We start from the raw sequence: 16,495 nt of genomic DNA on the forward strand, positions 1-16,495 counted from the left end.
GTAAATCGAGTTTGAAGTTGATTTTTTTTTATTTTTTTTTAATCAAATTCTTATAAATTATTACTGAAGATCAAAGTACCCAACTAATTAAAACTATTTGAAAGTAAAACAAATGAAGAAACTCGGATTTGAAGCATTATTTTGAAATCACCCTTCATTTAACCCGGTGTAATCATAAAATATTTCTGCTCTGCAGGGTTAAGACATCTGTTATTCAACCCTAAACACCAGAAAAAACTTTAACCCTAAAATAGCCGAAAAATATTTTTTTTTGGTTTTTTTTTTTTTTGAAAATGCTCAAATCAAAAAAATTTATGTTTTTTTGGGTTCCCCATGTGGTGTAGATTCTCCAGTTTCCCGCTTGTACTACGAGTTTCCGGACACCGTGTATAACACAGCACATACTATTATGGATTATTTTACATGGAAAAATACATTTTATAAACCATACGATAACAAACGATACAATAAGCCTAAATATTTTTTTTTTTATGTTTAAAAATGGTCACTTTTTTTGGCATTTGGGCGGAATTCCTGCAATCTTTCTGAAATGAAAAGGTTAACCGGTTGACACACGTTGGTTGCCTAGACGAAGTGAAAGTACAGGTTTTATACCCGTGTAGATACAGCAGACAGAGTGCAGTAGACCTACCAATTTAAAATGGCTCGGGGTGGATGAGGGAGAATGCTCATTTGCTTAAAAGCTCCACTTCCTGGAACTCTATAAATTATAACTTATTCATCGAGAAAACTGAAACAATATCCAAATCGATTGATATACACTAAACACTGTACATTGGAATTATAACAATATTGGAAAAGCTGGCCGTATTTCCACACTATTGAGCATTGGAGAGTGTTATCTAACAAGTGGGTACATGTTTTAGACGAGGAAATGAATTTGAATTACTTCGAAGGGTAATTTTATTCGATATTAATCATTAAAAATTACAGACGTTGGTGTCTGGACCAGAGAGAGAGTAAAACTACTGAAACCCACAAACCAAGGCGCAACACATCAATATTACTGTGATAATAATATTCGTGTACTTTATTGCTTGGTTTTATAGATAGAACTTTACGCTCCGCTACGTGCTTCGCTACGTTTTGGTGATAAACAGAGGTGCCCGGATTCATGAGGTGAGGTTTCTCCAGGTCTTGGTGGTGGACAAGTCTTCCCACCGGCTGCGTGGCGGGTCATATTAGAAGAGGGTGGTTGAGGAAGACCCTTTGACATATCCAGGCAGACTCTCTCGACCCATTGCCTTTAGAAGGGATGGACTCATGCGTCTGTTACTTCTGAACATACTGAACCCCAGATTCCTACCCATTCGTCAAACCCTTTTCTTTGCCTGAACTTCCTATCCTTCCTTGCCTTAAAAATACCTCCTGTGTGTTTTTGTTGTTTGTTTTTGGGGTGTTATGCCGTGTTGCGCTAACTCCTTCTTTAGCCGACGTTTCGGACAGCGTTGCAGTGTCCATCATCAGGGCAGATCCGGTAGATCCGAAGATGTGATATACCGGATCTGCCCTGATGATGGACACTGCAACGCTGTCCGAAACGTCGGCTAAAGAAGGAGTTAGCGCAACACGGCATAACACCCCAAAAACAAACAACAAAAATGCTTTTGGCCGTGAGAATCTAAAAACTTACCTCCTGTGTGATTTTAATGTTTAAAAAGGTATTCGAATGTGGTCTGTATAGCTAAATTCTCAAATATTCACTACATTAAAACGATATTCCTAAATATACACGCGCTCTTGGAGATACCTGGAATATGGAGCAGATGTTTTTTAAGAGAGAACCTATAGATATAACACCTATGTACACGGGTATTGCAGGGGATGGGGAACATTGCAGAAACCGCGTGGTAAGGGAAGATATTATCCTTGCCAAATTCTCGTCCATTCAACATGCGTTATTTTAAAAAGGGTGTATTATTATGGTTTCGGTAAATAACGGAGGGTTGAGAAGGATCCAAATATATTTGCGTAATAAATAAGAAGAAATCAATGTTACGAGATAGTAAAAAGGTGCGGCATTAGGAACTTAATTAAATGCAGAGGAAGAAAATAGGGTAAATATAGTTAATTTTAAAAATACTTCCGATAAGTTTATGAGGAACAACTATTTCCGTCACCCGAGAAATCAAATAATGCATTTTGATTAACATTTCGTAAAAATTAAAATTTCAAAAAATCGTCGTATTCACTTAGCGGACATCTTGACGGTTAATAAAATAACTTTAACTATAAAATAATTATTATAATATTTGAAAATAGGTTCTTAGTTTGGGTTTAGTTAAAAAAAAAAAAAAAAAAAAAAACTAGCCAAAAACCTATTTTCATGTCACAAACATGGCGTGAAAAAAAGACGAAAAATTATCCGTATGGTAGCTGGGTATATTAATTTGAATAAAAAGCTATTTAAATGTCCTATTTTGCTTCTCCGGTGATTGAAATACATCGTCGTTATTAAACTTACACGAAATGTTTTTTTTTTTTTAATGGCTCTGTGAGTTTAATAGATAATTGAGTGTTTCTGGGTATTTACTTATTTACCGACAGTAATTATCACTTGATGCCCTGAAATGCAATATACAGATCACCCCGATGCGATACTGGGAATTTACTCTGAGGAATAAACATTAAATTCCTGAAACTGCAATAATACAGTGTTGCAGGTCGGAAACACCTTGCACGAATTGCATTAACACACAACATGCAGAAACACAGACTAGTGAAAGCTGAGATCTAGGAGTATCAATAATAATTTATTACATTATTAACGACGTAGGAGACATAACGACGTGTGAAGCCCAGAGCATGCAGATATACATAATATTGTACATTGCAGATCGTGACCAGAGAAATTATCCACACATTCTCTTTGGGAACTTACCCTATGGTCATCAAACTGCCGCCGAAGCGAAAGTTAGAATCTTATAGCAGGTAATTAATCGGAGATTTTAATAGTCATCAATAGACTCGTGCGAAGGTTTGACGTGCCATTTCATTCACAAACAAGTGCGGAAACAACAGAAGAAAAAATCGATCACTCTAGGCTACTGCTTAGACAGATAGTAACTTTCTGAAAACTATGCCCGACGGAGATGTTCCCAGAGACTTATGTGGCATTCAAGTAACGTACATGCATAGTTAATGATATGATGCATGAAGATCACAGGTCGAGGCGGTCCAAATTCGAACACTATGAAAGGTACTTCTTGCCTGGTGAGACTCGTAGAGACTGAAAGACAACAATTCGGAATTCAAACATGGTTTGAAATGGCATTAGCAATGTTTACTAACCAGATCTAAATAGCAAGGTATTTCCGAAAATTACTTTTCCCAATTTTCCTTCCCATCCTCACAAGCTTAGCTAGGCTAATGCATACAACATTCCCTAAAACGCAGAATTCACACATGGGTCTGCTCGGCGGACAGATCGGCCCGTTTCGGCGCAGAATTCACACACGGATTTGCTCGGCGGATCTATAAAATCTAGAATTTTTCAAATTTTAGCTTCGTCGTAAAATTCTGAAACCAATCTGGGGGAAATTCAAAATAGTCTGGTGAAATTTAAGGAATTTATAATTCTGTAGAAACTAGAAATAACCCCCCTAGAATATAAATAAATACTGAATATAAATGAATTCCGTAGTTGAGTACCTCATCCAAACTCATTCAGAAATCTAGTGGAAAAATTAAGCACAACCACCCTGCAGAATAACCGACTGCGAACGAAGTTATGCTGGGCGAGCCGATCCGTTGAATACATTCACACACGAATCGGCTCGTGACGGAAATGCGGACGGCAAACCGACGCGACGGGCTGAGCCTATCTGTCCGCCGATCAAATCCGTGTGTGAATTCTGCGCATTAATTGTAAGTGCCATCGTTCCATTGGGAAATGACTGTAGGGAATGTTGTGCAGAATTTAAAAACAATAGATAAGTCAATAGATAGGCACTATCGGAAATCTAAAAAAACGTTGACCTTTGCAAAGATTTCAGCGTGGATTACGAGAATTGAAATAACAATTACGCGCTAAACAAGGCGGAGTAAAATATCATAAAAATTGACAGAATTATCTCAGGTATGTGCGATTTGTAATCAAGATTTAGCTTATTTACCTTGAAATGTTATAAATTATAACAAGCAGCAGTGTTTAGCACTTGTGACGCCTCTTTATATAATCAATGATTTGTAATAGGTGGCTTCCTAGAGTCGTACAGACGAATGTCGAGTGCTTGGATTTTGGTCAACTGCGTAGATGTTGAATTTTTATACTAGGATTATACTCTGAATATTGTAATAGATTCTAAAAATGACCTAGACTCAACGGAAAAAGGCCTTCTGTTTTCGTTTAAAATCCACTTGAACACAGAATAATAAATCAGCGACCCCATTTGCGAAAAATATATTCATTCACAAACGAATTGTGATAACAGTGTTTCTATTTATTGAGTTATTCATTTGTATATTAATCCAGTTTTATGAAATGAGCATGTTGTTATCTGTTTTCAGTGAACAGCTCATTAAATCGAACCAATCGAAGCGCCTCTGAAATTAATGCCAATAAAACTCGACTATTTGACTGAATTTCCGACAATAATTTTCAACAATTTATAAATGAATTAATTGATGTTCAATAATGTATACAAATATAATGATTTGAGATTTTCAAGTCCAAAAGGATAATCGTGATTTATTTTTGGGGAAATATGTCGTGTTTCCCTACCTCCTTCTTTAGCCAATGTTTCGGACAGCGTTGCGGTGTAATTACGCATCTGCCACTGGACACTGTAACGATGTTCAAAACATTGTCTAAAGAAGGAGGTAGCTTAACACGACATAATACCCCAAAAATAAATCACGATAAAGTCTGTACATATACCTGTATCATGAAATGAACGCAAATAAGTTACAGATGGTCACAGGTTGCAGGCACAACTAATGGATACTGAACTGGAAAAGTTGAGAAAATCTAACAATCATACTTTTATTTGTATATTCCTAAGCGTAAAAAAAACATACAACGACATAAGTATGTGAATCACTTGTCAGTGACATGTCTTCCTGGGTCGTCCTAGAGTTCTCCTTCCATCCACCTACCTTCGTACTTCATATCTCCCGATACTCCTTACATTCAATTCAGAACAAATAATATGATTTTACGTAATACCTCAGAGATTTTATTTATACAGCATTCCACCTATGTGCAATTAAAAATTAAATCCGTTTTAATATTTGATAATTTTGATCGATTTTTAATCGGTTGTTATTCTTTGAAGATTAACACGGGAGTCGAATTGTCTTAATTTAATAGGTGTGGTTGATAATTTTCTTGTTGAATTATCGTCTTTACGACTCGTGAGATTTTGGCAAAGTTCCACGTGAGCAAAACTACGACGAAAATACTGTGAAAAATCGAACCGTTGTAAAACGATTAGGTACATTGTTCTAAAAAATCGATTTCATGGGAAATTAATAGCCAATAATCATCAACGTTTCACGTCAGGTAATGGACATCGAATGAGCTTCGGAAAATATTCACGTCGTAAAAACATATAAACAATGTCAAGATTAATCTCAGAAGTTATTTTAAAAATAATTGGTGATGAACTTGTGACCCGGTTATCGATTATACTATAGATATAAATCACGACATACTGGCCACGAAGTACCTATCACTTTCTTTGGCTCGGTATCCACTAATATTTACCAATATTTGGCAATATCAAGCTGTAGCAAATAATGGATCAAAACATGTATTGAAATTGTAAAATGAATTAAATGAAAAGTGTCAACGATAGATTGTGGCGCATTGAAAAATATTTCTGTAATACTGAAGTAATGAATGTAATATAATGAATGTTTGGAAAGACCCAAAGCAAGGCAATCAATTACAAGCTCGCCGGGGAATTTCTCAATACGCCACTGCTTTTATCATCTCGCTCTAATGATCATCGTGGATTTTTATTCAGATATAAAATTGTACAAACAATCAATGTTATAAGCTAGACAAAGATCGATAGCAAAATTATATTTTTCTCTTACAAAACTTTCGGAATGATTGTAATAGGTAAATAATAATTAATCTACAATCATAGACATATGAATATTCATATGTCTATGTCTACAATACATTATTGAGTTTCCTTGGCGACCATCTGGCGGCGCATGCAATTTTATGAGCTGATTTAGATAACGTTAACAATATTTGCCGATTTTTCAACTCAATAATTAAATTTAAATAAAGCGGTATAAATGATCATAAAAAATTAGCATTATTGTTTTCCTTTTTATCAATTTCAATACGTAATTTAAAATGCGTCTAGATTTATACAGTATCGCACCGTGTTGAACTAGAATGGAAAGAACAACGAATCCAAGAAACATTAATTAATGTAATAGGTCCATTATAAGTCAAACCTTTACTTGGATTGCTATTCCCCGTATTCAAAAAGCTCTCGGAGTACTTTTCTTGTCAATGACCGCCTCAAAAACTGATCGGCAAAATCGTATGGTTCTTGCAACTCCCATGCGATCATGGTATATAATATTGCTTTTGTTAGAAGTCAACTTCAATACAGCTCTCCCGTCTAGAACCCACATTGCAATATTCAAACAAGCTATTGAAAAAATAAAAATTAATTCTTACGTTTTCTCAGTATTAAAATGGGTATTTCACTGCAGAAATTCTGGTACTAACTACCGTATGAATTCCTCACTGCCCAGAATACTTATGGAGGGAAATAATTATACCAAGTCAGTGAACATCTTTAAGTTATCACTTAAGGCGATGTCATACGTAGTAATGCAAAATCATGTGTTTTTGGTTTGAAAATTTGGTCGCCTAGAAATGTTTCAGATGCTTTAATTAAATACTGCGAGTAGAATACATCTTGGCCTTTGCAATAATCGAGTATGTTTTAGATAAGTCTTTTTATAAGCCCAGAAAAAAATAATGTATAAGGCCTATGAAAACTGCTTTAAAGTTCAAAATCTCCTACTTACGAACCCATTTTCGGTTATGATTTTATCGTATAATGTGGCAAAATAAGTTATTTATAAAATGATCGAAAAAAAATTTAATATTTATGCGTGAACATCGACAAAATAAAATAAAAGGCACTTTTTGGCCATGTTTTTATCTTGCATAAATCAAAACAGGCGGATGGTGTTAAGCGGGAATTTAAACCTTATCGCCATCTACGTAAGGGTTGTTATTGATAGCGGCTCAATTTAAAATATTACACGACGTAGTGCATCGCCTTAACAAATACAAAATATCGTTACTGAGACAGTTTAGTTATGTATAATAAATATGTACTGTATTAATATATACGTTTAACTATTCATATGTAAAAGCACCTAAAATGGCGTTAATAAAGAAATAAATAAACACTCCCGCAAATTCTATACTAAATCAAGATAGCAATAATTGCATGGCACCAAATACTCCCGCTGTGAACTGAAAAGAAGCTAATCAATAAACCATAAGTCGCACATTTTATTACCGATTCTGAATAAGAAAGGAAAGGCACTTTAACATGATTTATGACTTCGATAAGGGGTTGAGTTATGATTACAGATCAAATTATTCTGAAACCTAAAAAAATCTTGCATGGAAAGATTCCAAATTAAATTGGCACTCTCCTTTCATAACAATTTCAAACTATTTGCGATGCGTCCAAATTATAACGGCCATTGATACACGAAAACAGGAGATGAGCCCTAGAAAGTCTTTTCTTGTGTTTGTCGTGATCATTGGAAATGTTTCATACATCATAGTACTAAATTCCGTTTAAAACGTAATCTCTATAGTGTGTTGTAAATCATAAAGATCCATTCACAAAACAAGGTTTTTTAACACGATTTACGTAATCAACTGGAATTTGCACTCAGTTATTCGTAGTCAATTAATAGTGAACGGGGTGAACGAACGAACTTTTGAAAAGTCTGAAATTAATAATCATTCAAAATCTATTTGGATAAATAATTTAATGTAAATTATTATCGTAAGGCCATCTAAATACGACATTAAATTATTATCAAAAGAATTATAATCAAACAGAATGTCAGTTATTTTTAAAACATTTCAACTCATTTTGAGGAACAAGTAATTATGGAATAAAATACTAAATTTGGAACTTTCGATAGCTACGTCTGCAGTGTTTGACACGAAAATATTTTGCAAGCTAATTTTTTAACAAATACCTTCTAAACGCCTCGAGATGCTAATGAAAAACGTGACTGCATTTTCAACACACTTTTGAGATACTTGAGCACCATTAATGAATTTTAAAATGTTTGTGTAGAACACAATATAGGAAGTATTGAAGAAGGGCGTTCCACAAGGCAGACCGCCGGGCCCATTCTTATTTTCAAAGTAGGGGATAAAAAAATGCCGGTGTGCTTTACGCTCAATTGTGAAACAGCTGTCCCAAGCCGTTTCGAATTTTGCAATTTGATAGATCATGATAGAAAGAGACGTAGTAGGAAAGGTTCGAATAAATTAAAATCGGAATAATCGCTTCAGCAAAAACTGAAAGTAAGAACGAAAAATGGTAAAAACATCGCCAAGAATAGGCACATGTAGAAAATATTGAGCGAGGTCTATAGATAATACATATTTCCAAAGCTAGACATCAGAATGCACAATACGACGAGAAAACGTTTAGGTGCTGTGCACTTTAGTGTCTTTAAGATTTTATGGAACCAACAAGATAGTATTGTCTTATTTTATTTTTTAACGGTAATTGATATTTCAAAGATCCATACCTCATGATGGAAATGACAGCGGAATTGGTTGGCATGAGAAAAAAATACTGCAAATATGAAGCCAGATCTTATCGTTTGAAAGTTTTTCTGATTTAGATAAACGGGGTTGCCAGGTCACGACAACTATCGCACCAAAATATGAATGGTTCATTGTCCACATATATTAGGGAAAAACATTACAGTCTTTCAGAAGAAAAAATAAAATGTCATATCATTATTAAACGTAATTTTATTATTAAATCATGTCACTGATAATGATAACTAAATAATTTAATGACTAATGCGTTGGGCAGTAGTTGCAGAGAACTGCGTAAAAGGAAAATAATGTAGATATTAGAGGAAATTAGTTCGAATAATCTGAATCATTTTTTAAGCAGAAGCATAATCAGAATATTAATTCGCATTCTAGACATAAGTTTATTATATTAATGATTAACAGAACACCTCATTTCAATACTATAGATAGATAATTATTAGAGTAAATAGATATAGTTTTACTCTACTATTTTTCGTGAGTTTGAACGGTGTTTAGCAATGACCATCGATTCGGTTTGCAAACTATGGTATCAAGGTCAACATAAAAAATATTAATAAGAGACGAAAGACATTCATAAAAACCTGCTAGTGTTCGGATATTTCGGCGCAAAAGCAACAGGAATCGATATATTTTCTGTTATGTTAGAAAATAACTGGTTTTTCAACACGACGTCAAAAAACATATTTAAATAATCGAAAAAAAAAATAGCTTTACAATGAGTATTGATTCATGAGAAAAAAAAACATTGATAAAAAGAGATAAACAACTTTGGCAAAATGAAAAAAAGCTCTATTGCTCGTGTAAAACTTGATTTTTAAACAGGATGTGATAAAGAAATGTACTTTTTTAAATTAATCAGTTAAAAACAATTGTTCTAATGTGTAATAAATATGAAATGTGAGAATAATGAACCTTTGAACAATTGAATGCATTATCAATTGATTTGAGAAAACCATATGACACCCAGACTTAGATACATTAAAAAATCAATCAATAGTACTCACCCTCCGTTGACAACTGCTGAATTCTGAGATAAAACTTCGGCAAATATAAACTCTTGCGAACCAAGATTTTCAGGGTTCGATTTTTGCTTCGCGTATTCAGAGGCCTTTTCCGTTAGATCAACTTTTGGGCTGGATTCTTCGTGAATATATTTTTCGTTTTCAGGCAGTAACGTCTGACCAAATATATCACTCCCAACTGTGCTATTATTTGTAGAACTGACACTATCACTTGACGAATTCACTTGTGTTAATAGCAAGGTAATTATGATACACCTGAAATGGAAATAAATTACAATATTTTAACGAACATTTCATTGATAGGTTATGTATATTAAAGAATTATAAAAATTCGTACCTTGACAGAAAATTCAATAAAAATATCCATTTGTAGGCTTTCCCTTTTCCAGAATCCATGATGGAAAACATTTAAATTGAAAATACATTAACATTTTCTGTAATAAACGAATTTATTATTTAAAACAACAAACTGCACAAAAATACCAAAGAAAATTTGTAAACTGAGTCTGACGTGTACTTCACAGCTGTTACGAGGGACTAGAAACACTAGCCGGTCTCGATGTTTAGTAGCCTTATCGCATGAACATGCAAACCTAGCGCTACAATCATGAACGCTACAATTTGAGTGGTTCATTTATGCTACAATTGCAGGAAAAATTGATAGATATTTACCTAACCACCACACGTTTAGGCACAGATTATAAAAATTACACATCGTTTCAACAATCACTACAAGATCAACGATGCCCAAAGTACGCTATTAGGATAAGTTTAGACTTAGTTTGGGTTAATTAAGTTATTTATGCTTTAGAATGAAACAAAACTTTGCAAACATCAATCCGTACAAAAATAACTAAATTGTGGCAAAAGGATCGTTAGTTGGTAAGCAATCGACATAAACCGAGTGCTGTAAAACCCTGCAGAAATTTAAGTTCGCTATGGTAAGATAACGGTCTGCAGCGTAGCTCAGTGTGGAACTTTTCTGTGATTGCTTACCGATTCACCGACAGGCTAGAGAAATAAAAAAACGTGCAAATGTGAAAGCACAAGTTAAATAAATAACTACGCCAACCAAAAGCTAAGACTTGTGTAAATTCCATGTATAATCGAAATACATTACTAAAAACGTAAACATTCAGAGACTAGAAGAATCCCTAAAATGCTAATATCGTGCAATAATAAAGAACGTACTTCTTGACCATAAATAAACCACTCACCTTGACGTCAAGCCGTGTCAGTCCAGTTTAAGAACCTTATGATACTATTGGAAAATTGGAACTTGGAACCTGAAGATATTTCGTAGGTAAACTGAAATATACTTTTTTCAATATGGGGCGGGGCGTGTTATCTATGGCTAGTAGGAGTACTTTTCAGTTGGTTGGATTATAAAAAAGTAGAAACTTAAAAAATAAATAATGCATTCAGAACCACCAAGCACTAATTATTTTACGCTTCCTGCAGGTCGTATTGCGCATGAATAAACCACTCACGTATTTTGTATCGCTGGTACCTACTTATTTCCGTTTCTTATTTTATCTCTGAAGTTTTGAGTTTGATTCTTTCCATAGAAATGTTTTTTTGACACGTCGAGCTATGCGTCGAGCTAGTGGAAATAACAATCGTCAGAAACTTATTGCTGATTTTTTGTTTTTCAAAAACTAATCATGGAAGCAATTTATGCATTACCTTATAACGTATTAGAAGTTCCAAATATCAAAATAAAGAAGCCATCATGGCTTCAGCAACCTTCGGCGATGGTTATGTTTTCATTTGTCTTGGTTTCTTACTTTTTGGTGACAGGAGGTTAGTGTGCCGGTATTTAATTATACAATATTTTATATAACACTGGTATTACTATTTGAATTGGTTAATTTTTATGTGCGGCGGGTATGTTCAAGATTTTATCGACGCCGAATTATTTTTCAATGAATTAATCGAGCATAAGTGAATTTATATTATTTAAAGCACTATCATATTTATGGGATTTTACTCTGTTGTGCTTCTTTCCGATTGAGCAAGGATTGGCTTGGATTCAGTGTATTTAATTTAAACGTATATGTTTAGATTGTAGGTATCAGGTATCAGGTAGGTACTTAATAATTTCACGCCTAACTAGCCCGAACCAATAAAATATTGTACATCCGTTGATACAACATTGTGAATATAACTAATATCTTTCTGTATTATGTTTAAAAAAAGATAAGTATTTTTTAATAATAATAACATAAAATTTAGATACCGCAGTTTTGTGTTATTTCACTTGAAGTGCGCTTAACTGCACTGATATTTATTATATATGTAGGCACTGATATGTAATTCTGTGTGTTTGTAAATTTTCAACGGTAAAACTTTACCTTCAACTACCGTTTTTTATACGCATTTAAAAAAAACAATCATTTGATTCAACTGGTAAAGAATTACCTTTTCAACATGTATCATGTTCGTAAAAGCCCTACGGGGGTTCAATAAATAAGTAAATAATGTCATAGTGATTTATTTTTGGGGTATTATGTCTTGCTGCACTACCTCCTTCTTTAGCCAACTTTTCGGACAGCTTTACAGTGTCCCAACATCAGGGCAGATGTTTAATCGAAGATTCTGGCAAAGTGTGTGCTTATGTATGTAGATGTGATACCGTGCTGTCAGCTCCGATCTTCTAAGAGCTGTTATTACAGTATAATTTAAAATGGTTTTCTGCGTTTTGTTTTATGCGTTATGTAGCCGTCAATTACCGGATACCAAGAACTATTTAGCTTAGTCCCGTCGTCTTTATTAATATCAATGGGATTTTTGTGAATTTCAATTACCTCTGTAATTTGACATGCTCTATGCTTTTTGGGTCTTATCAAGACAAATAAAAAGTAAGTTTCAATTAAATGCTTGACAATTGTCGATTTGTCAGGCTGGTCGAGTTTACATACTTGAAAATAAATATTATAAACCCCACCTGTGTCAAGAGGAAACTTGGTTTTTGCAGGCCTCAGTAAGTCTTGTATTTTTGTTGTGTCTCCGAAGACAGTCTTGATGCTTTCTTTTCTCAGTAGCCTGGCCATTCTGTCCATCACATTGTGAGCATAAGGCAAGAAAGCGCAGCCTTTCGGTTCTGGTTCATTTCTGTCTAACTTTGGGGTAGATTTGGCACTTATGATTCGCCTTATTTGTCTTGAAGGTTAACCGTTTCGCTCTAATGCACCGGTTAGTTTAATAAGTTCTGATTCGATTTTTGGTTCTTCAATATTCTGGTTGCTCGGGTCACCTACGTACTCTTTTCTGCGCTGGGTTGTGGTGCGATTCAGCGTGTAGATACCGATTTGGTCTTCTCTTCACAGTGTGCCCTAGGCTACCAACTTCTTTTCGCATCACCTCCATGTAACGCTGACACTGTAACGCTGTCTGACACGTTGGATAAAGAAGGAGGTAGCCCAACAAGGCGTAATGCCTGAAAAATAAGTCAATTTGATACTTTTGACCGTTAAAATCTCAAATCATAACCAAATAAATAATGTTTGAAAAAAATGGTAAATATTCAGAATCGCTGGACATTATACCATAGACATATGAATATTAGTAGACCTGCCCTAAGTGATTAAAAGCGTATTATCCCACTCCCCATACCGGTTCCATTGGAGCCGGCTGTGCTCGCGTATGGCCTCAAGTGAAATTTGAAAACGTGACGTCATCATTCTTGTGCGAACTATGGTCGAGGCATCATCGGTTCATTTTACGAAATAACACGGCAAAATGTTGACTTGTACTATGAAAACTTGTAAAAATAGATGTGAAAAAGAGAATAAACCCAATTGTCATATTACATTCCATATATAAGCATTATTTTACTTTATTTTAAGCATATTCACATCGTATAATATGAATCAGTTGTTACTATCACATCGAGAAACGTCTGGACGCGAAACACAGGCTGGTTGGTTGCTGGGAAGTAAATTATGAACATTTATAAAAGTGTCTTAACTAAATACTTAAACGAAATATTCGACTCTGAAAATAGAACCGAATTTTTTTGCCGAATTTGGACTTCGCAAATTTGTTCATAACGTGGCGAGTAATTTGCGCTCCCATGTAAAAATGTCTATTCATTCAAAAGCAGATTTTACTTTTAAGAAGTAAATGGTGATATTATAATGCGAGATGCCTATTTACTGTCAGATTGATTTATTGACGAATCACAGTCAGCTTCACTCCCTTCGTTCTTCAACATTTGATTTTACCCCTCGCCATTATCTTCTCGTCTATTAATTCCTATGTCTGTGATTAATACGCACAAACTATTTTAAAAAAACACTTTGAAGTGAAATCATGACTACCTTCAGGCGCACTGCAACGTGCAGTGTATAGAGCTAGGTTTTAGAAGTTTGAAAAGATTTCAATATTGTTCGTGAAAATTCCTAAGTAAAACGTTGACATTGTAGATGCCTATCAATTATTTCAAATACAATTTTCAATATTATACTTGGCTTTGAGATATTTATAAAAATTGGTAGCCATTATTATTCATGTGACAGTTTTTTTTAGTTAGTTTTTTTCTTCTTTTATTGAAAAAAAATTTATAAAAAAAAAATAGCCTTAAACACCTACTTTCATGTGTTGTCAAAACATGGCCTTAATAATTTCTTTTAATTATCCGTATATTGAATTAAAATACATTATTTAGCTTTTCCAGCTGCTAAGATAGATGTTCCTCATTGTTATTAAACTGGTATGAAATGTTTTTTTACATACTTTGTGCGTATTAACAGTGTTCAGCGATTCTGGATATTTATCAAGATATCTAAATCATAAAAATTAGTCCGTCTTATCTGTCAGATTATGACGTGTAAAAGCCAAATTTCTCTTATATTTGTTTAACCCCTTCAGTAATCATTTAAAAATTAAAAATGGAAAAAAAACACCTTTTTTTTATCAATGAATTTTATTTACTCAAAATATACACCGTTCGGTGGCCGAGTTGACATCACGTTTGGGTCCCACCCAGGCGTAGTGTGTTCAATTCCTCGGCTGGCTAAGTCCTCCATCACAACACAAGCAACATTTTCAGCTTACTGTGGTGGTAGTAGGAGATTTTCAAATATTGTCAGGTTATTCGTAACCTGGGAATGTTTGTCTTTCTTTTTAAAAAATTTAAAAAATATATCCTCATTAAAAGCCATTTCGGGCCCAAAATGGGACTGAATATTGATGCTGTGGTGCATAGTGTGAAAAAATAATTTTTTTCTTAAGTATGAATTCCGAATTCTGGCACATAATAGCCGCCCGAGTATACTCGGGCGTGATCCTTAAGAGGTTAATAATTTATTTTATATTAACAAAAAATTTCTATTATTTGTTGGATATCTCCATCATTCATGATGTGTATACATTATGAACCAATCAGAATTAAACTTTTATATTTTCATTGCAGGAATTATATTCGATGTCATTGTTGAACCACCGAGCGTCGGCTCAACCACCGACGAGCACGGTCACTCCCGTCCTGTGGCCTTCATGCCCAACCGAGTCAACGGCCAGTACATCATGGAGGGCCTCGCCTCCAGCTTCCTCTTCTCCATGGGTGGGCTCGGCTTCATCATCCTGGACCGGACGCACAACCCCTCCACGCCAAAACTCAACAGAATTATGCTGACCTCCGTTGGATTCATCTGCATTCTCGTCTCCTTCTTTACAACTTGGATCTTTATGAGAATGAAACTGCCAGGATACCTTCAAGCCTAATTCATATTGGTTTATCGTAAAACCATCAGTTCCAACTTTTGTCGGGAATTCAATTACTATAAAGTTGTAAAATTAAAGTTCAAAGTAATGGTTAGTATAGAAATACACAATAAACAGACTGAAATAGTTTTGTTAAAATTTTAGGTTATTATTGTTATTTTTATGCAAAATGCACTATGGAAAATATTTCTCTTGCAGGCAGAGAGTATTGTACATATCTGTCTAGACACGCACTTTTTAATTTTCTTCTTAATATACATGAGTGCAGACTTAATGATGGCGCTATGTGGATGCTGAGATTTTACAACCATTCAAAAGGATCCAGTGTCGTTGTGTAGCGTCGTTGCGCCCCTGTGAAGTGTTAAGAGGGGACGTTCTGTTCCTCTATATTAACATGTGCTATTATCTCCATGACCAGAATCCTGACTTGCGCACCTCGAGTGTTTGCCTCACACACTGTGCGTAATGTCCCTTTAATATGTGTGTTATTTCACTAAGTGTGTATTCCCGATCTTTGTTTGGTACATACTTGAAATTGTACCATATATGTATGTATGTTTAGTCACAAATTATGTTTAAAATTTCAACATCATCATTCCATTTATAATGAGAAACTTTTATGTTGTATAATGGTGCTTGAAGCCCTTACAATTAGCTTAAAAATACTTTTCTGTTCTATTTGAATAAACCATTAAATAATAATGTCCATATTATTTATATTCCTTCCATTTTCTATTACGTATTAATTTATCTCGTCACGTGTTTAGATGCCATACAGTTAAAATATACTCAATGGAAAGAAGTAAATAATAATCGAACAACACAAGAGGTGTTTTATGATTGGCAGATACAGATTTTTTTTATATTTTATACCATTTTTTACGGTAAGCATCTCAACTTATCAAACTGATTTCATAAG

The 16,495-nt window shown here is 34.3% G+C and overlaps 2 protein-coding genes across 2 annotated transcripts in view; one reads left to right on the plus strand and one right to left on the minus strand.

Moving 5' to 3' along the window:
* LOC149424135 (SUN domain-containing ossification factor) overlaps positions 1-10,347 on the minus strand; it is a 101,332-nt gene extending 90,985 nt beyond the window's left edge. Inside the window, exons 1-2 of the mRNA XM_089651294.1 lie at positions 10,187-10,347; positions 9,832-10,104 (exon numbers count right to left, since the gene is read on the minus strand). Of these exons, the coding sequence (XP_089507420.1) occupies positions 9,832-10,104; positions 10,187-10,257 (344 nt within the window). The 5' untranslated portion in view covers positions 10,258-10,347. The remainder of the gene's footprint in view (positions 1-9,831; positions 10,105-10,186) is intronic.
* A 1,079-nt stretch (positions 10,348-11,426) lies between these two features.
* LOC149424136 (oligosaccharyltransferase complex subunit ostc-A) lies at positions 11,427-16,278 on the plus strand. Its single transcript, XM_089631177.1, has 2 exons — positions 11,427-11,652; positions 15,266-16,278. Exons 1-2 carry the CDS (start codon positions 11,514-11,516, stop codon positions 15,574-15,576), a joined length of 450 nt encoding a protein of 149 aa, XP_089487303.1. The 5' UTR covers positions 11,427-11,513; the 3' UTR covers positions 15,577-16,278.
* Positions 16,279-16,495: the final 217 nt, after the last annotated feature.

This window comes from Hesperophylax consimilis, chromosome 4 (genome assembly GCF_061612785.1).
Source record: "Hesperophylax consimilis isolate HC1 chromosome 4, BYU_Hcon_1.0, whole genome shotgun sequence".
Taxonomy (NCBI): domain Eukaryota; kingdom Metazoa; phylum Arthropoda; class Insecta; order Trichoptera; family Limnephilidae; genus Hesperophylax; species Hesperophylax consimilis.

Excerpts from the sequence above, each read along its gene's own strand:
- LOC149424136 (XM_089631177.1), top strand. The coding sequence starts at position 11,514 with ATGGAAGCAATTTATGCATTACCTTATAACGTATTAGAAGTTCCAAAT. Across the intron at positions 11,653-15,265 it reads TTACTTTTTGGTGACAGGAG|GAATTATATTCGATGTCATT; the intron begins GTTAGTGTGCCG and ends TTTTCATTGCAG.